Source organism: Epinephelus lanceolatus, chromosome 5 (assembly GCF_041903045.1).
Source record: "Epinephelus lanceolatus isolate andai-2023 chromosome 5, ASM4190304v1, whole genome shotgun sequence".
Lineage (NCBI taxonomy): Eukaryota > Metazoa > Chordata > Actinopteri > Perciformes > Serranidae > Epinephelus > Epinephelus lanceolatus.
The window spans coordinates 21,327,618-21,353,782 of NC_135738.1; the positions used below are offsets into that span (position 1 = coordinate 21,327,618).

Below are 26,165 nucleotides of genomic sequence, written 5' to 3' on the forward strand. Positions count from 1 at the left end.
CAAGAGACCAGTTTGAGATGATTTGAGCTTTGTGACATGGTGCGTTATCCTGCTGGAAGTAGCCATCAGAAGATGGGTACACTGTGGTCATAAAGGGATGGACATGGTCAGCAACAATACTCAGGTAGGCTGTGGTGTTTAAACCATGCTCAGTTGGTACTAAGGGCCCAAAGTGTGCCGAGAAAATATCCCCCACACCATTACACCACCACCACCAGCCTGAACCGTTGATACAAGGCAGGATGGATCCATGCTTTCATGTTATTTACACCAAATTCTGACCCTACCATCTGAATGTCACAGCAGACACCGACACTCATCAGACCAGGCAATTTTTTCAATCTTCTATTGTTCAGTTGCGGTGAGCCTGTGTGAATTGCAGCCTCAGTTTCCTGTTGTTAGCTGACAGGAGTGGCACCTGGTGTGGTCTTCTGCTGCTGTAGCCCATCTGCTTCAAGGTTCAACATGCTGTTGGTTCAGAGATGGTCTTCTGCAGACCTTGGTTGTAACCAGTGGTTATTTGAGTTACTGTTGCCTTTCTATCATCTTGAACCAGTCTGGCCATTCTCCTCTGACCTCTGGCATCAACAAGGCATTTTCACCCAGAGAACTGCTGCTCACTGGATATTTTTTCTTTTTGGGACCATCCTCTGTAAACCCTAGAGATGGTTGTGTGTGAGGATCCCAACAGACCAGCAGACCAGCCTGTCTGGCACCAACAACCATGCCATGTTCAAAGTAACTTAAATCACCTTTCTTCCACATTCTGATGCTCAGTTTGAACTTCAGCAGGTCGTCTTGACCATGTCTACATGCCAAAATGCATTGAGTTGCCGCCACGTGATTGGCTGATTAGCTATTTGTGTTAAGGAGCAGTTGACCAGGTGTACCTAATAAAGTAGCCGGTGAGTGTGTATCCAAGAATCATGGGATGTTCTGATTTTTACATTGTGATGGAGTCATTGTTTGTTCGACTTCACAGAAACTCACAAAGAAAACAATCACGTTCCTTAATTTATTAAACAAAATTTAAATTTACAATACATACAGTACATACAAGTGAGCGGAAAGAAGATGCATGTATGTTTAAAACAGTGTATGCTCCTTTTAATGAGCTAAGATACAGAGAAATTAAGACATTTGGCTGATATTTACCAGCCGCAACATTGTCGCAACAGCTGGTATTGTTTTTACCTTGTGAGTCTGTGTGTTTGTTACAGTAAGTCAGCACTGCAAAATGTCATCCTACCGACACCTACTGTGGGCGGACATGCCACAAAAGCTGTTTTGACTATTTTAACAGATGTTTATATGTATTTCTGTCGCAAGGATGTGGTAACGAAACTTCACACATGTGTAGTGGTGGTGGTCAAAATGAAGACTGACTTTGACGATAGGTGTGATTTGAGCAAGGGGGTAGGAAGTAGAGAAGAGGCCATTACACCCCTGGCCTACATTCATTTTAGGTGGTGGATGGCTGTATTTCCGCAGGATTGATTCCAATGCTAGACTGTCTATAGTTATTTATATTAACGCCATTAGCCTAATGTATCAGGACCAAACAACCGCTTTAAAAACTTGAACTCTAACATTTATTTCACGTTTATATATAAAGTATTTCATGTGTGCATAAGATGAAATGCAATTATTACCCCACTGGACATAATTGAGAGTAAATTAAAAACATATTGTGTTAACACAGTAAACAGGCAGTTCTGTATTGTGTACAGGCTCCAGGCAAATTATTCTAATGCTGATGAGGTGAATGGTAAACAGTGTGTTTGCTGTATGTTAAACAGAACAACATGTAAATATTTGAAGATCTGCTACCATCTTATTTATTTGTCAGTGCTTTGGACGGCAATACACTTCTTGTAAATCCACACATGCAGCCCGCACAATAAAAAGAAAATAATCTAACCCTATCAATACTCGGACGTTAAACGACAGCTGAGGGCCTTTTAAGACTGCAGTTATAAGAGGAAGCTGCCTACATTCATGAGGACGTGCTAACATTGGCCACTCAGTTCCTGTCAACAATAATCCAGTTATATCTTCTTATGCCAGTAAATTTAGAAATGGCAGAACACTATCTAACACACAGCAGATGATCTGCAGGTTTTCTGGGTCACCGAGACACGCAGAGTTGCCTTGACCAGTGAAAATGCTGCAGCAGTCACTCAAACAGATACTGTAAGCGCACTCTTTATGACCAGCAGGAGCTGCAAAGTGTGCGTCAACAAAAGGTGCAAAGTCACTGTTTCGCAACCGGAACATTGTCGACCAGCCACACTTGCTGCTCTCAGGAAGTGCTGCTTCTCTTTCTGGTCCTCGGCCTCCTCTTCAAGATTTCTTCTTCTTGGTCACTTTCACAGTCCCTCTGAAATAGTAAAAGAGTTTGAGTTGAGAAACAGCTGTGAAGTTAATTGTGTGATGAGAGGTGATGACAGTGCTAGAAGCTGACAAAGTGTAAAGATCATTTTATTGTTTTCAACAGGGAGAAACGGTGAGCAGAGGGAGACAGATAGCCTGGCTTTGTCTGAAGGTAACAAAATTAATCTCCAAAGCTCACAAACTGACAGCAGCAAACCCTCAGGAGAGGCAAACAGGCTCCTGATGGCCACTCATATTGGCACATTTTGCAATGACAGCTATAACCCCCCTTAAACCTTGCATAAAGGCACTACACAGTGCACCTCCACTACTCCAAAAACCCATAAGTGGGGCTCTCTAACTACCATATGACAGCTGGACACAGTTAGTTAAGACAGGGTCTCGATGAGCTTCTTTGTCTGGGGCCCCCAGAGGTCAGGAATGCCCCTTCAAACTGACACCTTATATCTTACTTATCTAATCTGTACCAAATCTGAAGTGTAAAACTTACAATTTGTGGGTTTATGAGGGGTTATGTGCTGCACTATTTCTTTCCCAGGAGGAGTGATTTCCTGGAGTGACTCCGGCAAGTCACTGCTCCTGGAAGCCATTTTTTTTCCAACTGGCGAAGGCATGACCTGCCCTACTCTGCCTTTTAATGAGTATGAAGCTTTTTGCTCACAGTTTTTGCGCTGTGACTGCGCTCTAGGTGTCTGGCGTTTTTGCTTGAGGGCTCTGAACTCCTTGAGTTGAAAAAACTCCCCACGTCATCTCTTTTTTCATCATCTTTTTTCCCATTGTCTAATCAGATGATTTGAGAGGTGGGCCTTCTGTGGTGGTCACGACAACAAGTTTACAGTTGGTAAACAATGGAGGAGAAACTGGTGGTAGTGGTTGCTGGATACCCAGAGCTATACTGTCTTACGATAGACAGCAGGTTGTCAAACTGCCCCTGAATCATCCTAAAATATGCCTAGAAATGGCCATAATTGAGGCAAAGCTCCTGGACCAACTGGTGGTACTCCCCGTGATCCACCGTCTGTTTTTAGAGTCTCAGGTACCCACACAGATCTTCGGTTCCCCTGTGCCCTAATTAGCTACTCATTTCTGTGAAAAAATGGATAGGTTAGTGTAAGGACATGATGGGGTGGTTGCCTGGCAACAAAAAAAAAAAAAGGCGCAAAAAAGAAAGGCAGTGCAATGCGCCTCGCATTTTGCAAAATGCTCTCTGTGTGATTTGGGCCTTATCCTCCCTCTGATTAGCTAATTCTTGTTGCCTTTATCAGTTGGGTTGGTTAGGTTTAGGCATGAGGAGTGAGATTGGTTAGGTTTAGATTAAGAACATCAGAGTGAGCCAATCAGAGGCAGAGTAAGGCAGAGTAGAGTAAGTCATGCCTTCGTCATCCTAGGTAAAAATATTCACCTCCTGGAAGTTGTGGACAGAGTTGTGCTTGCTGTTTCCCTCTGTTTCTAGTCTTTATGCTAAGCTAAGCTAACATGCAGCTGGCTATAGCCTCATATTTACCACACAGACATGAGAGTGGTATCAGTCTTCTCGTTTAACTCTTGGCAAGAAAGTCCATATGCTAAATTTCCACCAGACTGAGCCATTGCTGTTAGCTTTACAACAGTGAGTTCTTACCCCGTCCTGCTCAGGCAGCTTTTGACCCTTCTTCATGATCCGTGTTAAGTGGTTGCACAGAGCCACAATTCTGAATGTCAGCTGTTGAACAAATAAAAGCAAACAATGAGTCCAAAATCAAACAGAAGTTCAATTTTTGACTGCTGTGAGGAAATAATTAAACAGTGTGCTTTACCTTCCATCTGCGTCTGGCGTACTGTCTCTTAAAGTTCTCCAAGTTGACCACTGACAGCCTTTTCACCATGGCCTGTCTGGGATTCAGAGGCTGCAGAGACAAAATGACACAGCAGAGAAAGTATTTGTCATTCTACTGTCAGACCTTAAAGCAAGTCCAAAAACATTATGCTTAAGGGCAAATTTTGACACTATAATCTGAGATACAACAGGAAATGTATTGAAATCTAAGATCACAAATCACAAGAATTTGTAAGTGGGAAACATAATAACTGATGAGCATTTATTTCAGTGCATAGACGACAGTGAAAAATGTCAGTGTGCACATCAAAGTCCAAAAAGTGTGGGGCGTGTACATCCCCTAAGATGCTAAAACACTGATAAAGAGGTGACATTTTCACACGCATGTGATCTTCTCATAGATAGTGTTCTTTTGATGGTGTCAGCTCATAAACCATATCCAAGAAAGAAACTAAGAGAAAAAGTTTTTAAAATAAATAAATAAATTCATTTTCTTGTAAAAGTGCACATTTGAATCTATGAAAAATAATCTAAAAACAAAAACAAACATTAATGACTACACATGTAACTTTATAAATGGATAACTACTGTGAACAAAATATACACATGAATATACAGTCTTAAACATAAATGGAATGAAAAACTAAATCAATTAAAAAGTGTGAACTTTGAAAACATTCCATTGAAAAGAGCTGATGTTGGATCCTGTGTCTTCGTCTGGCCGAAACACAGTAAGCACAACATTTATCTTCATTATTAGAATAATTCCTACTATTGTGCCATGATGACACTACTTAAAAGAAACATTTTGACATTTTGGGAAATATGCTTATTTTACTATGAGAGATGACGCTCTCATATCTGTCTGCTGAATATAAACATGCAGCCAGAAGGTGGTTAGCTTAGCTTAGCAATGACAGCTGGGATAAACAGCTAGCCTATAAAATCAGCCTACCAGTACTTCTGCAGCTCACTAATTTATATCTAATTTGTTTAATCCGAACAAAATGGTGTTGACATTTTCCTGGGGGGTTGCATTAATGACTTCCTTGAGTCACAGCCCCATAAAAGCACAGTTTGCAGTTTTTCATATCAGGTTTTGTATGGTTTAAACAAACAAGATGTAACAGTGAGCTTCAGAGGTGCTGGAGGGCAGTTTTTTGCTTTTACATATGGATAGGGCCGAGCTATGTGTTTCCCCGCTAAGCTCTTGCCTGTAGCTTCATATCTACCATGACAATATGAAAGTGGTATCAGCAAGAATGTAAATAAGTGCATTCCTCATATTCCTATTCCTACTGTTACGTTAAGTATCGTACCACAGAGTTCACAGGAGAAAAATTAGAAAGAAAGAAAAAGTAAAGACTACACAGATATACATTCAAAAGTGTCGCTGAAAAAACAACAACGTGTAGAATGCAAACAACAACAACAATTTTTAAAAACATGTTGAGATGTTTAAAGTCAATAAAGGTGTGTCTTTCTTTGTGTGTTAGCCGGACTCTGTGAGTGGCTGTTTGGCCTCGGGGCACAGTTCCCTCCTGCAGGACTGATGCAGCAGCTCCTTCAGTGCCTGCCTCACGTCCGTATTCAGACTGCCGCTGTGGATGCTGCCGTTGGCTCCCTCCGGATGCAGACAGCTCATTACATCCTGCAGCCACTGCAGCTCAGAGTTCAGCTCCTGCCTCAGAGAGTCCAGCTGACTCTGCCTCTGGCTGTACTTCCCACTGATGCTCTCCAGTGTGGCATCTATAGACTTCATGTCCTCCTGCAACAGCCTCCTCGTGGACTCCACTTTACGGAACTCATAGCGGATCTGGGACAGCTGCTTCCTCGCAGACTCACTCTCCTCCTTGTACCAGGCCTCCTTGTCATTGTAGATGGAGAGCAGTGCTTCTATATCACCCTGCAGAGTGTGGCGGGCTTCCGCCACCTCCGACAGCTCCGTCTGCATCAGACTGGCGTCCTCCACCACGTGGGCGAAACGCTCAAAGTTGGCATATGTGTTGTTCTGGGCCATGCTGGAGTGGGACTGGATGGTGTACTCCTTAAGACGCTTCGTCTTCAGCTGCTCCGCTTTCTTCTCGGCCTCAGGGGCAGCGCTATCTTCCTCCATGTGGCCACAGGACTTCAGACAGAAGGGTGGAGGGAGGGGACACTGAGTGAGAGGCTGTCTCATTGTTGCATCTTGAAAACACCAGCTGATGTGGCACTGTAGGGTTAGTGTGTGACCCTACAGCGAAAGCCATGGCAGGTGAGAGCGCCACAAAAACAGCAGACATTCCTGTTGGGTGTGTTATGCTTCCTGGCTTCATGCTTGTATCCAGACAGGAGGAAGACTCCACAGCAAAAACACCTTTCACATGCATCTCAGCAGCTAATGTTGGAGTAGTCGTCTTCAACAGTACAGGCTGTTAAATGTCCATGCCGTTAAAAACACAATTAGTGACATCTTGCTTCGGGTCAGTCATTTGGATTTGTGGACAAAGTTTTAAAACTACAAAACACAGCTGTAGAAGATGTGTGTAGCTGAGTGTGTTGATAGGTTAAGAGTGAATAAAAACCTCCTCAGAGAGGGGGTGTGGTGCACTGATGGAAACAATATACAGCAACTGTGATATATTATTTCATCAGGCCAGAACATAAATGTATAAAGTTAATGGGTGTGAACTTTTTGAGTATGAAGTCAACATTTTTTCTGCCAGATTTGAAGATGGATTTTCCTCTAATAAGAAACAAACCTGTTACCCGTGTTTTACCTTTGACATCAGCTGTTAGATGTTTTCACATGTAGGTGGGGGCTGATAGTAGTTACTGAGAGGACAAAAAACATGCCATGATACACATAAATCAAGCACATACCTTAATCCAGTGATGGTTGAGGGCGTCCTGTATGGTCATCCGTTTTCTAAAATGATGACACAAAGAAATTGCAGCTGTGTAAATACACACGAACAACACAGAGCATGGCAAGCAGTCACGCTTTAGGAAGTGAATCTCTCAGGAATAGGTTCACAGGAATATCCAGTTTCCTGGAGGTGCATTTAAATTGAAACACATGTTAAAGTGGAAACAGAGGTCTTTTTAAGTTTCCCCCCTAGCGGTTCCAAGTGGTATTATTGTTGGTGTTGCTGTCGTAATGGCAACCACATTGCTTCCCTCAAAGTAACTACCAACAACACAGGACAATCTGCATTTTGTTTTCCACAGTTACTTCGGTAGTTTCACTGTCTGTCATTTCCACTACTGGGGCAAGTTACTGCAAAAAACTTACCTTGGTACTTTTTGGTAGCTGGGGATAGCTACTGATAGCTACCAGGGGAAACAAAAGCACTATCCTCTACCTGTTTTAGTTGCGCAGTGGCTGACATACTTCCCTCGTACCGTAAATCAAACCTTTATTTTCCTGGGAGAACGCACCGGATGGCAGACAGAATTGCAAAGTGACAGGTAACCACTCTATATGGCAATGGTATCATGATTCCATAGCAGCAGTTCTCAACCATTTACGTTTTCACCCTTAAAATGATACACATTAGGTCACAGACCCCAGTTGGATAAGATCTTGCTTCAGGGCCCTCTAACTCAAAAGATTTGGGTTGTTTAATATGAATGAGTTGCAGCTGAGGAGATAACCGTGGCGGAAGTGAAGCTTAAATTCAGAATCAGCCAATCTTGAAGTTATCAGGGCATTGAATGGCCATTATCAGTGGTGATAAACATCATAGATATGGGTTGGTAGGGGCCTGACAAATCTTCTATCTGGTTGAGAAGGCCATTATCAGGCCATAAAATCAAACTTCCCGCTAGACACGCAAATGGCACAGGACTTTCACCCATCAGACCGGGGTTTAAGTCATTGTGAAGGCAATAACTACAGCCAACCATTACCTTTATCTAAACCTAAACACATTTTGGCGCCTAAACTTAAGGAATGTGAAATCTAACAAACTGGTAACAGTCATTAAAGGGCCAGTGTGTAAAATGGGTTGAAAACCGTTGGAAACAGTGACATCAGTGGTCAAATTCTAGATAGCAGGGCTCACTCGCTCACCCCTCGCGTCGGGTAAATGACGGTGGCCTCGTAGGGACAAAAAGCCTTGCGCATGAGTTTTTCAGGAGTAGGTCTATCTAGTGATGAGGTGAATGTTTATTTAGAAATCTAAACCATGTTACGATATTGTAATGAATCCCTCACGAGCAGGAGACCAGAGGAGCGTTCGGGAAAAAGGCCCGTTTATTTGAGCACTCCAGAAACTCCGGTAACACTCCACTCCATCCCAAACTCTGACTCTTCTAGCGTAACAGACACACTTCATAACTTTACACACATACTCGTTTACGATACTAAGTGGGGACCGACCCCTCTCCCCTCTCTGCTCAATCTCCAGCCCGCACACTGACTGACAGCGTAGTCGGTAAACAGTGCTCAGCTGTTTATTTAGTCTAGCAATATCTCTGGACTATAGTAGCTGCAATGGACGACTTTGAACGCGATTTTGAAGAGTTTCTTGTAGCGGACACAGACCCAGAGCCATACCTGTTTGAGCCGGAGCATACAGATGAGGAACTCCATGTGTTTGATGCTGAGCGGGCGAGAAGAGAGGCTGAATGCACAGAATGGGATTCGGTGCTACCATCGCTGGGGAGATATATCACCAGGAGGAAAAGGGCCGCAGAGAGTGCATCACAAGGAGTGAAGTTGTGTTTTCTTTTCCTCGCAGACGACGGTTCGGGTTCATTCTCTCCTGTTGCGTGGTAAGTGTGGTCCATTCGCAAACTTTATAACTAAAAAAACTTTTCACTACTCTCTATCGACGAACTACTAACACTCTCTGCTGTTTCCTCCTCCTTTTTCCTTCCTTCCGCTATCTTCGTTGGTTCATTTATACACGCGAAACGCGTTCTCTGGCTGGCTGGATTGTCCGCTCGGGCTGCCTTACATACATGGCAGTGTAAGATGGCGACCTCTCTAAAGCAAGGCCCTTGATATATATATATATCTAAAAGCATAATTATAAGGCTACGAAAACCAAATGAACTTTATTTTATAGCGACCATACACTTGTATAAACATATTAATGGGTAGAATATTCAGATTCAGATTCAGACTGACAATAAACCATGCCAAATATTACACACTGGCCCTTTAAATTGGCTAATAACTGCCTTCTGAACAGTAGGTGCAGCAGATCCATGCTGACCCAAATCTATGAGGCTTATAACCCCAGATAACGGCCATTTAATGGGCTGATAACATCCGAAACGGATGCCTTCTACAGCAACTTTTGAGTGAAAATAAATATTCCCCATTTTTCTGGGGACACCCTGGAACTCCCTCAAGGACTCCAGGGGGTCCCTGCACCCTTAGTTAACCAACATTTATTTCATAATGATAAGTTAAAGCATACAACTTGTCTATTTCCACTTTTAGCAACAAGAACAAATTCGCATGGCACAAAGAAAGAAACACGGTGCTTTTTTGTGATTAGTTTGCTGTGTAAATAATGTTTATTTAACTTATTTTATTATGTGTATTGCATTGTTTACCAAGAGCAAATGTGCCTTAATCCTTGCTCTAGATTTCTGTGAACTGGCTGGCCTTTATTCTCATTTGGATCAGGTCTGTCTAATATGTGCACTCTGGATTTATTACAGCGCAACCTCTAATACTGTATTGGAGTCCTCAGACTTGAGCTTTGACCTTCAGCTGTTTGTCCGCTCTTTTACCTCGTGTCCTTCACCAGGAGCTGTCTGATGAAGCTCTTGGCCAGCTCGCTTGTATTACTGAAGAGCTCTTCATCGAAATCATAGTCCATCGCCGAGATGTTTCCCAGCGTTTCCTGCTTCGTGTCGCCCAGGAAAGGTGACGCGCCGCTCAAGCTGAAACAACATTCACACTCTCACTTAGTCCATCCTTGATAATCTCCTCTGGTACATTAAGATGCCTTAATCATAATCATGAATCATCCCAACTTACAGTATGTATGTGATGACTCCAATGCTCCTGTGAAAAACAGCACAAGGTTAATCCAAAGTTATGCACTGCAGCCTGCTGTGTGGAAGGCAGCAGAGTCAGAGGTAATTAAAAGCTCTTACCACATGTCTGCCTCCAATCCCAGTTGCTCATAGTTGACTATCTCTGGAGCTGAAAATAGACAGCACACACTCCTGCATCACTAACAGCGACAGGCCAAACACCGAGCATCCTCTTAAAATGCCCTACACCGCAAACACATCTCGTATAAAAAACACTTACCGACAAATTCAGGGGTTCCAAAAATGTTTTTGAAATCTGCCCCGGCTTCTATTTTGTGTGCAAGTCCAAAGTCTATGAGTTTGATGCGGGGTAGAGGAACATTCCTGTCCAGCAGCATTATGTTTTCAGGCTGAAGTGCAAAAACAACAAAACAGAGGCACATTTGTCAGCAGATTTCAACTAATACCAAGATTGGGTAATTCATAAACAACACTGAGTAAAATAATTTACCTGGGTAAAGCTGCCTTTTGCGCAAGCGTTAAAGAAAAACATTGCAACGATTACAGTCGTACTTGTTAGCGTGAAACAATGAAATACTTAAAGGGAGAGTTGAGCAACTTGGACATTTTACTTGTTCACTTTCTTGCTGAGAGTTGGCAAAGAGAAGATTGATAAGAGTCTCATGTTTGTACGCTAAGAAATTAAGCCTCCCAGCTGGCTAATTTACTTAAGTTTAGCACAAACAGCTACGAGTAACACAATCTTTGGCCCCTCTGAGGTTAACTAACTACAACATGTTGTGTTTATTCAATTCCTACAACAGCAATACTGTAAAAGAGACAAACTGATGTTTACAGGTGTTATGTGCCAAACTGTTTCATGGTTGGAACCACTACAGGAAGTTCGTGGTCCCAACCAAGAAATACCTAGGAAATAGTTCAGTACATAACTTCTTGTAAAACAGGTATTTGTTGTTTTACACTTTGGTTTTTGCGAGGAGTCAGGGTATATTATACAGAGGTTTCCTAATAAGACAAAAGTAATCTATCTTAATCATCGCTCATGACCCAGTAGAAGTGCGTGGTGGTGTGTTTATCTGCAGAGACTCTGCCCTCTGCCTATATTATCTTATTTACTTCTTAGGTTGTTGTGCTTGGGACGATCCTGGACACAGTGCACAGGTGAGGTTGAGACTTTACAATAGTGACTAGGTGCCAGACCGTAAGCAGCGTGCAACCAAGAGGAAGCCATGAAAATTGAATCTGATGTTGGCTTTACTTTTACTTTCGCTGGCGATATTGTTTACAAACAGTGACTGACCATTCCTGCATAGACAAGACACAGCTTGTTCGTTCATGAGATTGCCACAGCAACTGTATAGCTTTGGACTGCTATAAATCAATATAAAGGTCACAAGCTCTGCAACATCGGCGCTGACTGGACAGACAGTTTCAACATTTTCCTAGACTGAACATTAGCCCTGATTTCACAGAATCTGCAAATACAAATGAGTGCACAGATCCGTCATTATGAACTGAAGGTCATGGCCTCAGGCAGGTTTGAATCGAGCCCTTCACGGAGTGTTTTTTTCCCTCAATTGCCACACAAAGAGCATTAAAAGTGAAGAGGAGGAGCTGCAGCTGCAGAAAAACAGGACAGTGACTATCAGCAGCGTGGGCGACGCTGCTCTCTGAAAGTGAGGAGATAACCTTGTGGTGTCTGTATCTGAGAGTCTGGACCTCAGCCACGGAAAACAGGAAGGATGTGTGATTCAGAATGCCGAGACTCTACCGGCACATACATTAGACACCTGCTATATATATTTGACGTTAAGTCCCGCTCGATCCTGCGGTGTGGACAGTTAAGTAGCTGTGGGAGTAAATAACTCATCTTCATCACGGGACTAGTATAGGTTACATACGATGCAAAGATGGAGCACATTGTACCTTCAGATCAAAGTGTGCGATCCTCTTGGAGTGGAGGTACTGGACTCCATCTAGGATCTGTTTGATAAACCGAGTGGCCTCCTCTTCACTGAGAGACTCCTTCTGAGCCAAGAAATCAAATAGCTCTCCTCCAGACACCCTGTAACACACACACAGACACACACAGTCATGTTTCCATCACTTCAAAGAACATGACATTGACATACATTAATTTCCTGGAGACTTAAAGCTCATTGCTCCCTTCACATATGGAAATAGATACGTCCATCTTACTGTAAACGTTGTAAACATCACTGCCCTTGTTCATCCATGCGTCCTTTATGATGGCATGAGAGGGCAGAGTCAAAAGTTTCACACAACAACAAACAAGGCCACAGAAGAGGAGATTGTAATATTGTACCCATAGGCAGTGTTGTGGATGGCAATGGTCTGCATGGCCATTATATACATACCGAACATGTGGAAGGAGAATTCTTTTCAATACTTTAACTATATATGACTACATCTTATTATCTATTACAGATTCCCTCTGTTCCACCCTTTATTTAAATTTCTTTGTCGTCTCTTATGGTCGAATCATGCTTGAACTACGCATGATCTCTGGGGGTACTGATCTGTTACGTTCATATCCATTAGCTTCCAGAAAACGTGCACAAACACAGACAAAATGTACAGAGTACGGACAGAAGGCTCCGTCCATCTCTATATCTAACGTTGAGCATAAATGATCCCTTACCCTAATCCTAACCTTGCCAGAACCTTAACCCAAGTCCTCACCCAACAAAGTAATGATTTATGTTATAGGGACTTGCATTTGTTCCCATAAGGAAAGCAAGTCCCCACTAAGCAAGTCCCTATAAGGAAAAAAGTCCCCACAATGTGTAAACAGATTTATGTCCCCACAACATGAGTAATACACATCCACAAGGACACTCAATCACTCACTCAGATAATCTGATACAAGGACTCTCTTGAGCTTTATCTAAAGTGAGTGCTCAGGATTTGGATGCGCTGGTTCAGGATGCCTTAGATATTTTTGTTTGCCCTACTTAAAAATCACTGTAGTTCTCCACCTTTTTAAAATAAAATACCTGAATCGCTGTTGAAAAAGGTACAATGCATCCTTTGTCCAGCTGGCAGCACATAAACATGATGTTCTTTTATATTCATACAAAGAAAACATAACAGACTGAATAACACACACTGTCTCATCCTGCATCTAACAGGAACTGTTCTGTCAGTCAGTTCACCCCTGCTTTGATTCGACTGAGCTTTCATTTAGGACTAATTATACTCGCCATGTTACCAGGCACTTGCTGGACCCAAATGGGGCCCTAACTCTGAGGCAACACAAGCCTTTTGACTCTGTGAGAGACATCCGGGGACATGATCCTGGCAAATGTTTTTTGGCAAACACAGATTAAACAAACAATCTGTGTGCAGAGAAATAATCTCACATGGACATGAACATGGACAAAAAGGATTCTGTGGGGATGTTCGGATGTTTAAAGGTATAATGTCAGTTTAGTTTGGCAAGCATTAACTTTTTTTTTTTTTTACGGATGTGGTGATGCGGGTGGCACGGTGGTGCAGTGGTTATCATTGTTGCCTCACAGCAAGAAGGTTCCTGGTTCTAATCGCGGGTGGATGGTTCAAACCCCAGGGTGGGGGAGCCCTTCTGTGTGCAGTTTGCATGTTCTCCCCGTGTCAGCGTGAGTTTTCTCCGGGTACTCCAGCTTCCTCCCACAGTCCAAAGACATGCAGGTTAATTGGTGACTCTAAATTGTCCGTAGGTGTGAATGTGAGTGTGAATGGTTGTCTGTCTCTATGTGTCAGCCCTGTGATAGTCTGGCGACCTGTCCAGGGTGTACCTCGCCTCTCGCCCAATGTCAGCTGGGATAGGCTCCAGCCCCCCCTAACAGGATAAGCGCTTACAGAAAATGAATGAATGTATGTTGTGATGCATTGTTGACTCACAGTTCAAGGATGAGCACCACATCTGTGCGGTTCTCGTACACATCATGTAGCGATACAATGTTGTTGTGCTGGAGCTGCTGCAGGATGTCCACTTCCCTCTCAATCTCCTCTCTTCTAACGCCACGTCTGCTGGCTCGACTCTGCCGCTTCTTGATGAACTTTGCTGCATATTCGACACCTGTGCTCTTCTCTATACAGCGTTTGACAATTGCAAACTGACCACTGCGGACAGAAAAGAAGAAAAAAGACACTGCTGAGTGTGATATAGGTATCATTTTTCATGACAGAAAAATTTCAACAATTCTCAACAATTAATAACAGGATATAGCTGCTGGTGAAGACAGACCCCAGGGAGGAAGCCACTGTGTCAAAACCAGCTGAAATATTGAGGTATAGTACATCACTTCCTGTTTCCCGGCCAGACAGGGAACAATCAGACTGGCCGGCAGTGTGGACAGAGTTGCTGTCCTCCCACACCAGCGACCTTCCTGCCAAATTTCTAGCCATCCTCAAGTGATCAGTCCACTGAAAAAATCCCAGAAACTCTGAATATTTCACAACAGAGGTGTGGCTTGGAGACCAGCTCTCAGTGGATTATTGTTTCATTTTTCACTGCGTTCTTGTATTGCATGCTACGGCCTGTGGACACGTGATTATGGAATCTAGTTTATGAATTTAAACCCTGAGCTACACCAACATAAAATGGGCATTTCATCTTAAAAGACAGGGATGACTCCACCAGTAAACTTGGTAAACGTTATTGCCACTCTCCCCTGACATGACTACACAGTCATTTTACTTATAATTGACCCACTGACAGACTGATTGAGAAGTGTGAAGGCATTTTCCAGCGCTGTCGCCCAGTTAAATATATGTGGTGAGTCTCCATGGCTTTATCATCAGACTAGCACTTGTAATCTTAGCCTGCTGCCACTCCAGCTGCTTTACACGCTTCCTGCTGCTGTGGGCTGACTGGCCCACTCTATACATTCAGACTCTGAAAACAAGCCTCTCAGTCACTTATCCCCCAGTAACAGGCCACAGGAGGACACGAGGGCGAGTGTGGTGGCAGAGTTGGCAAAAAGTTTCTGAGTGGGAAAGATGAACACTATTATTCCCGAGACAAAGACTTTCAGTCAAGTATGCATAGAGAATAGTGACTTGTGATTGGACAAAACATATTAAGGTCTGTGGACACAAGAATTTACTGAATATTCCAATGCAACATAGACAAGTTGTATTTTTAGACATTGTGAAAGAACACACATAGAGAGGACACAGATAATGACTGGCAGGCATATGTTTTGGACATAACTGTCCGCACAAAGATTCCAGGGTGGCTGTGAGAGGCTGTCCAGTCTGTGTCCACTATCATCATGGTGTCTAGTGGGCTAAGAATAGCCTGGCTCACAGGCTCCTTCTCCACCTGCCACATCTCTGCTGCTGCTGCTGCTGCTGCTGAGGAGAATGAAAAAGCCTGCTGAGCTAGAGCTGCTGGATAAAGCCTGTCCAAAAACGTATGCATACACATTGTGCTCCTGCGACGCTCATTTCACACAGCAGTTTACGCTTTGTACTTTCAAAGAGCGTAGACACGAAAACAGCTCCAGCTCATCCCAAAACAAATAAATGGATTAAATACAAGAGTAACCTTTCCTTAACCGCATTAGTGTGGGAAGGTTGAGCCAGTTTGCTCTTATGGAGGCACACCCTGTCCTGTGCAGTCCTACAAACACATCTGGGAGCTGCGCCACTGAGGACATTCAGCTAGGACTTGCTCAAAAATAACATCAGTTACTGGGGTGCAGTAGTGCCCTCAAGATACAATTGATACAACTGCTGCCATCCCTAGCGAAAATAATTTGAGGCTAATATTACTGTCTTTAAGAGGCTGTTGCGTGGTCGATTTTCAAGCTAGCACAAAGGTGGCAGTGGTATCTTGTGAAACGCTTTAAATTTAGGCTGGGTGTGAGATTAACTGGCATTGTAATTTTCAAAGGGGTCCCTTGACCTCAAGATATCTGAATAAAAATGGGTTCTATGGGCACCCACAAGTCTCCCCTAAACTTGAGAAGGTTTGTTCCCAGTAAATGTTTAGTTCTTTAGAATCAGTTAACAACTTAAAAGTGAAGCTACCTAACATGAACATAACACATAAGCCCCGGTTCCACCAAACACTTTCAGTATGGTACCTACACCCTAGGTCCACTTAGCATTTCCACCAAACAGTACTCTTAAATGTGGGCAGGGTTGTTGTCACTCACTGCTCTGTCCAGCACTCACTATATTTCCTCCTTTATCAGTCTGCACCTTGTTTATCATCCACAGAACAGAGTTGCACGCCTACATTTCCAGAACAAAATAAAACAAGCTGCAGTGAGAGTGGGATGTTTAAAAGTAGTGGGTTTGTGCATTTAATCCATCTCAGGCAAGCTCAGGGGTTTCATGTTGCCCACAGGCCACAGCCCACAGGAACGACACTTTTTTTCCCCCTCTGTTCTCAGTTCACATAATCCAAAGATCCACTCGTTACTAAATGTCTGTGTCATCCAGTGAAAACTAATGGAATGGTCAAAGTTGTCACATTGAAATTTAAAGTGTGCTGATGGATTTACACATTGAGCAACATTACAAGTAAACGTTCCACCTTAAAAGTTGCCAGCAGTCGGCCCAGTAAATTATTTTTCTCAAGACTACAGCTGCTGCAAAAGGCAGCAAAACATCCTTTCATTTTATAGTTACAGTTTACTAATAAAATAACCAAAAACCAAAATCAAAAATCAAAACCAGCCACAACTCAGCCTTGAGCAGTGTGACCATCCACTGTTGACCATTTTTTGGTGACCAAAAATGGGGACGGTACGAAACAGTTCCATTGGTACCATCCACTACTTTCCACAGTTGAAACGGAAAAAAAGCATACCTTACTGAACTGTACCATGCTGCTCAGTAGAAATGGGGCTATTAAGACAGGATTATTGTGGCACTCCAAATATTAACTGTACCGGTATTAGTCAGATAATTAGTATTAACTGTAAAATAAGAAACCCAAGTATATCAGTATGTGATTCCTTAAATCGCCATATTGACATAGTTTTCAACTAGCCTATAGACATCAACATAAGTGATTCATTCAGCATAAGAAATTCCTTATATTCAGTTATGTCTTTTGGTTTTGGTGTGCCAGCCCAAGATTTTCAGCGGCCTCGTCTGGCCACCCCAATGAAAAATTTCTGGGAGTGCCACTGCTGGGGTGTACTTTCATTACACAACCCAGATCTTTAATGACTATTACACTGGAGAGGACAGAGTGTTTGATAGAACACCAAATATTATGCAATCGAGTTCTGCAACACTGGAAACTATGGTCTCAAATACCCAAATGAGCATTTCTGAAACAGTCTGAAAATAAAAACTAGATTACAAGTGTCACAAATACACAGTACTATAAATTGAGTATAGTTTACAGGTTCTGAAGACATACCTACTCCAACCACAAAGCTCTAGGGGGGTTATTATCAAGTTAATGTATTCCTATCAGTGCAACAAAAGCACTGACGAGATCAGATGTCAGTGTGAACATGTTCCAACAGAAAATGCAGGTTAGAAAGAGAGAAAGGGAGGGGGCATATATGTCGTAACAATGGTCTTCAAAGAGTCACATACATGTTGGAAAGAAAAAAATACAAACAGGGTGGGTGGGGTACTGAAGCAAAGCAGCGGCGTGGAATCTGAAATGCCCCCTCTATCTGTGCTGTTCACAGGACATTTCCACCCCTGAGACATCCCTGAAAGGCTGACCCTGTTAGAGATGACTGTGATAATGTGTGAACTGAGGAGGAGGGTACTTCGTTCAATGAATTCCCCTTGCAAACAGCAAACATCAAGCACCCCAAGGGAGGAACTGTTGCAAAGCAGGAGCAGCAACAATGTCCTTAATTTGCCTGTTAAAATAAGACCGAAGAGAACGGCTACTTGTGGTGTTGTAAACGTGAGAAAGTACACAACACAAATGTCAGTCCAAGGGCTTTACTTTGGTGTTGTTACGAGGTGCAGGGTAACAGCAGTGAGAGCAGTGATGCTGGGAGTGGTATTCCACAGCGGGCCAGGCGTGCCGGCTGTCTTAGCTCTAAGCCGGCCAGTGGGGCTGAAAGTACCATCTCCCCACAGACTTTCCACTTCCAACAGCTGAAGGTCATTATCCACAGCCAAGGTTGGAGGAATGCTCGGACAAGTGGCGCCGGCCCAATATTTAAACACATTTCTCAGCTGAACCTCTGGGGCGGCGTGACAAAGACAGACAGATTCATAATTGACCAAGCCCTGTCCCTAACCGCCCCTACCATCTATGATCTCAGATGGGAAGGAGAAGCAGCTCAAACTTCTAAATATGACTCATCAGTGTAGAAAATTTAATTTCCCTTGCATTATCTAGTGCAGCAAATGCTTGAAAACCCTTAATCTGCTATTGACATTAAATATCTAAACATTTATGCCCGTGAAGTGGTCAGCATACTCTAGATTCCCACTTGTTTTGAAGTGGTCCAATGTCAACAATGTATCTGTTGAGCAACAGGGCTGTATGAGCATCTGCTGACAGTAACGGGTGACCTCTGTCAAAATGGGACCTCTAGGAATGTCAGAGAGGTCAACGTGGAGTTCCCTCCGCCAGGCTGCACTGAATAAACACATTTTTTTCCCCACTCAACAGCAGGAATGTCCCTCAGAGCTGACAACACGCATTCTTGTCCAGCTTCTTGTACACACATGCCTACTGTCGGTGCTATAGATACATCGTGTACAGTAAATCCCTTTGGAGAAATTCTAGCGCTTTGCTGTGGTCACCAGCAGCACCTGTCTGCCTCACGACTGTCAGCTCTTTTCACTTTGACGCATCTGGTGTGTGAAGGTTGCGGTTTCAAGTGTGCATGGCTGCCCTTCCTGCATCCTCTCCACAGACAACTCACTTCTGCAAACTGATTTCTCTAATTTATTTCCTTCTGCAATTATGTGCGTAGTATTTATAGAAATTACAAATGTTGCACAGACAATTTGGATAACGTGTTGTGTGATGTGACCTTTTTAGTGTTCCTGCACTCAGTTGGAACTAGACTTTTGAGCAGTAAAATAACAAAAGGCTATAGACATGCTAGCAGCTCTGTGAGGTTAGGGAAAGCGGTGTTAGCATTTTCATCATCTTAGTTTGTCATGCTGCCAAGCACTAAACGCTACGTTCAGTTAGATGCGAATGCTGTTAGTTTTGCAGGTATTTGTTGGTAGGAATCTTATTTGAAAATTCTGACCTGATTAGTGCTTGGTATCGTTAAAGAATCTGCAATACCAGTAACAATTGGTAACTACTCTTAAAGTAATAGATACCAATAGAGTACTTTACCCGATCCCTTTAATGTGAATGGAGTGGTGTGCAGTTTTAACGCCTTGATGGCATCTGGGCACGCTGAACTGCCAGCTCTACCAAATACAACGTGCTCGACTTCACACCACAGACTACATGGGTTGTAATATTAGCTGCTGCTGTGGGAGTGTGAGCTCCATCCCAGGCAGCCACACTCACATAGTAACAGAGCTAACTGTTAGCATCACACAGCTGACGTTATTAATGGGTTTAACGACAGTCGCAACATTTCTGTGTCAGTGGGGATCTGTTGGGAACGCTTAATAGCTCAGTGTTAGATGTTAGCCACTGCTGCTGTGTTAGCTCATGCTAAGCATGCAGACATTGAACTGACCTTTTGCTGGGAGGAGAGTGACTCCTGAGACTGCTGCAACAGAAAGTTTGTTAATCCGTGGGGAGTGGGGACAGTCCCGGATCAGACCCATGGCACAAAAAGGATCAAATGCAGGTATTGTGTGACTGAAGATGTTTTGATACTACTTGGTACTGGGTAATTTCAGTCAACACCTTAAAGTTATAGAGCACAGACACCAAACCCTGACCTGATGGTGGTGCTAGAGACAAAGTCAGAGGACCACCAAACGCAGTAGGATTCATCCTCTGAGGACCATGACTGTCTTAATTAGGCCTCCAGGAAGTGCGCCGGGCTTTAAAGCCAATGTTTCATAGTGGCCATCCGGTGGAATTACAACTCCTGGGTCTGTCACATGATGCCATGAGGCCGAAAAAGACTTTTTCCCAGAGACTAACACTGGGGAAGAGACATCTGTAAGTGGATGCATTTTAGTGAGCATCACAACCCCCGCTATGTGACTCGTTCCACTATCAGGATTTAATCCATTTGGTAAGTGGAACGTCTGGAACAGCTGCAAGTTTAAATCATTTTATCCCCATTCAGTTTAGTGGAGCGCTAAAACATAGCTGGCTCGTCTGGCAGAAGTCTCTAGTATGCTTGCTCTATGGACCCAATGATGCGGAAGCAGCGTTGATCATCCAGGTAATAACATACTGCCAAAATAGAGCTTTTTTTGGCTTTATGCACCACTGAGGAGCTTTCATAGGAATGAACGGGGTCCCGCCTTCAATGCTGTATCCAGGTATCTTAACACATCCATGGTCTGTATACATTTCAGGGTTTCCTACACATTAATTTATTTGTATTTATTTGTTTATTTTGGTCTATAAGCAGCTGCACCTCTCATCTATTGATCTGATCCTGCGACTCAAACTCAAACTGCTGCAGAGGAAAAGCATTAACTTATGGAGAGTTCTGCCTGCGCTGCGTTTACGGACCCATAAAAACTTATGAATTTAGGGAGAGGACACAGACTGATACATAAGGACACAGGCAAGCGAAAAACATATCGGCAAACATAGATTCTGGGAAAAACTGAAATCCAATAGTCAAGATGTTTCAGTCTGGACCAAATGGCAGACTGACATATGGACCGACACTGCTATCTTTAGCGCTATGCCACCAATAGTGGGGTTAAAATCACAAAACACAAACTCCACTTTGATGTGAGGGCGATATTTACGGTTTTCAAAATCAGGAGGAAGTTTACAAGCTATTTATCTTTGTACAGGCATGCACAGACAATAGCACTTCCTATCCAACCGTGCATCCTGTGAATGTTTGTCGTTGCTTGATGATGACTAACAGAGATATTTTTTCATTTATGGCCACCGCAGTATCGTTAAAGTTATAAGTTATTTGATATTATGACCAAACATGGACAAGATTGGACCTGCCGTTGACAGGTAGAGCTCATATAGTGCACTATCTGCCTCGACTGTCACTTGTATAACAGCTCACTAAATTCTCACCAGTGTGGTGGGAGGGCCGGTGGCAGCTGCATAGCATCATCAGTGTCATCACTTAGATGGTAATGCAGGTCAGTAAATGCCCCACATCTCAACCAAAGTGTTATTTTACATATTGGTTTACAGAAAACTCACGTCAGATATGGAAAGAAACATTGAGTACAAGTGCGTGGGGCCCCATGACATTAAAATCTGTCAATAGGGGGGACAGTATGATGAATTGACTTTCCCAAAGCAAATGGCTCAACAGTTCCACAGAGTACAGAACATCTTAAAAATTCCACACAAACAGTTTTTGGCCCCCCACTTCAAATTTCCCCACCCTCTCAAGAGGACAACTGAGTAACAGTTCCATTGTGTGGTGGTGATGTCTGTACCCGTGAGGTTGTTACAAATTGTGGGCAGGGTGGGCTGTATCCCCCAAACCTCACTACAGAGTTGTCACAATAACTTAGAAGAAGTTCAACCAAAGACACCCAGCTGCTGAATTGGTGATAAAATTCTCAGACACATTTAGCAACTGAACAAAAAAATGTTTCTTGTTTTCAGTTGCAGGCATCTGTGGCTTTTAACCACATTAGCTTTCTGTTTTCCATGACAGCAGTGCTGAACACATTCAAAGCTCAGCTCACAGCAGAGTCGTCTTATCAACTAACATGTTTTCAGCTCAACCACAACTCAGTGATATTGTCACTCTTTAAATAACACATTTCTACTTTAACTTACTGGCAACACTCTCCAACGAGGCACTCTTTTGGCCAGTATGACACTTTATTTTTCCTGTTAGCTCTCCAACACAATGACTATTTGTACATTGATTACTCACCCAGTGTTATGTTGAATTCATGACAAAGACTTTGTGTTTCTCACACACCTCCACAGTGAAGAATCCAAAAATAGAGAAAATTCTTGATGAATTGAAATAAAGGGGCAGCCGTGTTTTATAAAAGCAAAACATCTGTTACTAACTCTTACACAACTTGTGCAGTATAATCTAAGTCTCATTTATCCAGTCGTATGTTCAGTACTTACCAAAAACATGCATGTTTGCTAAAACCGTAGTATTTAAAAACGTGTTTGCATTAGAACTCTGCTCAGTAGAGTGCACAAGCAGAGTTATAATGCAAGTGCGTAATGTGCTATTCACAGCAAACGCGAGCAAATTTTCGCGTTGCATCACTCACACAAGTTTGAACACTAGAATATTTTGCATTGACTCACTTCATACGCATGAATAACTTCAACATCATACGCTTGTGAAATCGTTGAACTGATGAATGAACTGACACCCCCATGTCCTTGGTGTCATACATCCCTGGAGGATCTCAATGCTGATTAGCTATCACGGTGCAAATTGGTCGTTAAAGTTCAGATTTTTCAGCTCTCACGAATACGCATATGACATGAAACAGCACTGTCCGCTTAACTTGCATCACTTAATTTCCATATTTAGCATCAGGTCCATTGCGGTGCCTGATGGGAATTCATGTCTAATCGCGTTGTTACATGGACTTTACACAAAATTAACTCAGGTGAATTATTTTATTCGTACACAACATAATAAGGGGCACTACTTGTTCGTGAAGTGTTTTTAATCATAAGGTTTTAGCAAAAATGCATGTGTTTGGAAAGTACTGAGCATATGACTGGATAAATGAGACTTGGATTAAACTGCACAAGTTGTGTAAGAGTTTGTAAAAAGATGTTTTATATAATTTTGTTGTTGTTAAACGCTGCCCCTCTTTTACTTCAGTTCATTAAGAATTTTCTCAGTTTTTGGATTCTTCGTTCACCATAAAGGTATGAGAATAAAACAGTTATCTTTGTGAATTCAACATAACACGGGGTGAGTAATTGATTTACAAATTATCATTTTACAAGTATAGTAATCCTTTAATTAATCAGAAGAGCACCTACAATGGAAAACAATCTGCAATCATAAATTGTGATAACTCATTAAAAAAGACTTTAAGACAAAGACACCAATAGATAAAGGTTATACATGTTGCATTCAGCAGCGCTTTCCCACAGTGTAAGAAAATGACCTATAATAATGACCTATAATTGATCTATAAAGCATTAATAAATGATTCATTAGCTATTAATAAAGCATTAGTTGCAATTTATAAAGAGGAGTACCTTATTTAGAGATGCCATCCTTTAATATTTGAGCAAATTGCCTTATTATCCCAGTAAGATTATTTTTTTTCATTTGCAGATTCATTTAATTATTCTATGATATTAATAATAAGATATCAACGAAAGTGTGAATGTTGGACACAAAACTCCTCCTCCACAGACCTGTAAATGCAGCTGAAGCACCCACAGCAGGTCTTGGTGTGTGCTGTCAGGGTGTGTCAGAGCAACTGTTCAGTAAATGACCCGCAAAAATGAGGACTTACTGTCCATTTTGATGAGTAGTGAAAGTTTAGAGGTCAGACACGTAACTTTCACACCCTGTCAATCTGTTAGCGAGTGGTTCACAAGCCAAGGCTGTCCTTCCGTGCAGAGTGGATTAGTAGCTTCCTCAATCCACACTGCACCCTACAAACTTCCTTTAACCTATTTCCCCATGGGACACAGTTTCCTCGACATTTGGCCTCGCTAATCAGCTTCAACACATTGATCCACCACCCAGTAGCAGCTCTTACAAAATACATTTTATTCTCTTTCCTGGGTTGGACACATCATGTCCAAACAGAGCTTGTTTTCTCTGAGTGTGTTTACTCTTCAAACTTTATCTCTCACTGTAAACTTCAACCTACTTCAACACAGCGACACTCCCCATTTCAAGCTTTAACAGGACCAGCTGTTTGCATACGTACACATGAGGACCACTGTGTCAAAAGGCATGCAGGGGCGAGCTGAATCACACACTGACTCACACAAAGTGAGGAGGATCATTTCCCAAGGAGTGGAATGAAACATCTCCTACTGTTCACCTTTGAGAAATACTCACCTTCCCAGCTCTTCTCCAATTTCATAGAAATCATCCACATTCTGTTGCTTGAACACCGCCATGCCGGGTGTCTTCATTGATGTAGTTTGTCTCTTTGATGTGCACCACTTAAGCCCGTCTATCCAGTGCTCTTCTTCCCTTTCTCCACGAGTCCAACCCTGCTGATACAAAGAGGTGTTCCTCAAGATTTCTGACAGCAGTGATGAAAATGTTCACGTTACAACTTGCTGTAAAGCATTCCATCTCAGAGCTTTACCTACTTTCACCTGCCTGTTGAGAAAGCCTGAATGCTAGCTGACATCCAAATGAAATTACAAAAAAGTACACTTAGTCTGTCTTTCAATTGTCTAAGTACAGATTATTGGCTTTAAACTTTAACAAGTGCAACTCACAGAACGGTGCCAAGCTGGGCAGAATAACAGCGTTAAGTTGTGATTGTAAGGGGATTAAAAATGAGCTTTTGGGGTAATTGGGGCAGGATATGTGAAATTTGCTCCTGTTTTGAAACATTTTGTCTGACAAACAGGCTGACAGCTGCAACATATGCTTTCTAAGGATTAAAAATAACATTTACTGCTATGAATTTCAATTTAACAGAAACATAAGAGAGAACAGTGATTAATAATACACTGTAAGAGTGAATATTTACGCACATACAAAAATGTGAACACAAAAAAATCCCCTGAAATACTACAGACTTCCTATCTGAGTTTCATGTCTCACTTCAAGTGGCTCCACAAACTGACTGAAACCAAACCGTATGTCTTACCTTCTGTCAAACGCAGAGTTGACGATAAACTTGCATCAGTTCCCAGGTCTCCTACACCCGGTCTGTTCTCCTCATGCCTGCACTTCTGGCACAAAACTGCTCCTTTAGCCTCTCTGTTGTTTTCTGTCACTAGTGGCTGCACCATCAGGCTTTTGTGTCTGCACAAGTCCCTCCCCCTCATGGCTCTATTATGAAACTGCATACATGAGAGAGGCAGGCTATCAATAAAGATGACAGACACGACTGTTTATTCTGAGCAAGCGTTTTAGGAACTGAGGATTACTACAGCCATTTTGTTTTTTTTTTTTTGTTTTTTTTTTAACTTTTCATGAACACCTGCACAGAAGAGTGATGACAATCAGTCAGCCATTGTTTATTGAATTTGTCTTTTAACTGGTATTACAAAAACATACAGTGGTGCATACTTAATTCTGTAACATAAAAGCTTTGCATTTTTCATCATTAAATGATAAAGATTAACAATATAGTGATTTACATACAAAAAAAGAGAAGTGCCCGATGATAATTTGAAGTCATACACTTGTGCAATACATTGCTGGGAGAGGAAGAGAAAGCAAAGACAGCATAACATTAAATGTAGCTTATTCCATGTGAAAACTAAACTGACAGAAAACATACAAAAAGCACGAGAACAAGCCTTAGAACAAAAGCTGTGTATTGAAACATGAGTGAATATTGAAACCTTCTGTATGAGCCCTCTGACAAAATGAATGGACCTAAAACTTTTTATCTCAAATCGATCAAAGTTGAACGTTTTGATCTCAAGAGAGACCTGCTCTCATGAGGAAAAACTTTCCACCTCTACTTTTTTCATTCACATTTCCATCAACAAAACAACCACAATTCAGCGGTTTGCTCACAACTTCAGGTGATCCCACAAAAAAGTTCGGCATGGTGTTGTAGCTGACAATACTAGAGCAGAGAAAAGATAACTAACAGCGAAGAAATTTCTACCAACAGCTCAGAGTGAAGTAAAAACAAAGGAAATTAAAAGTTTTAACAAAGTGTAAACAATATATCAGCACACAAGAGAAGGGGCAAAGTGAGAAAATCTTCCTCCTCT

At 42.3% G+C, this 26,165-nt stretch overlaps 2 protein-coding genes across 3 annotated transcripts; both read right to left on the reverse strand.

The window, feature by feature from the left end:
- Positions 1 to 1,091: 1,091 nt before the first annotated feature.
- Positions 1,092 to 25,221, reverse strand: dapk2b (death-associated protein kinase 2b). 2 transcript variants are annotated; one of them, XM_033634408.2, is made up of 12 exons: positions 25,082 to 25,221; positions 24,313 to 24,470; positions 14,114 to 14,335; positions 12,137 to 12,275; positions 10,470 to 10,599; positions 10,310 to 10,358; positions 10,191 to 10,217; positions 9,941 to 10,093; positions 7,073 to 7,118; positions 4,191 to 4,280; positions 4,016 to 4,096; positions 1,092 to 2,380 (listed from the first exon to the last, which is right to left on the reverse strand). In XM_033634408.2, exons 2-12 carry the CDS (start codon positions 24,387 to 24,389, stop codon positions 2,303 to 2,305), a joined length of 1,092 nt encoding a protein of 363 aa, XP_033490299.1. In that variant the 5' UTR covers positions 24,390 to 24,470; positions 25,082 to 25,221; the 3' UTR covers positions 1,092 to 2,302. The 2 variants fall into 2 exon arrangements, with proteins under 2 accessions (XP_033490299.1, XP_033490297.1); XM_033634406.2 differs by having other exon boundaries at positions 24,313 to 24,473.
- On the reverse strand, positions 5,554 to 6,529 carry LOC144463465 (death-associated protein kinase 3-like). The gene has a single exon (XM_078167872.1). It carries the CDS (start codon positions 6,387 to 6,389, stop codon positions 5,703 to 5,705), a length of 687 nt encoding a protein of 228 aa, XP_078023998.1. The 5' UTR covers positions 6,390 to 6,529; the 3' UTR covers positions 5,554 to 5,702.
- Positions 25,222 to 26,165: the final 944 nt, after the last annotated feature.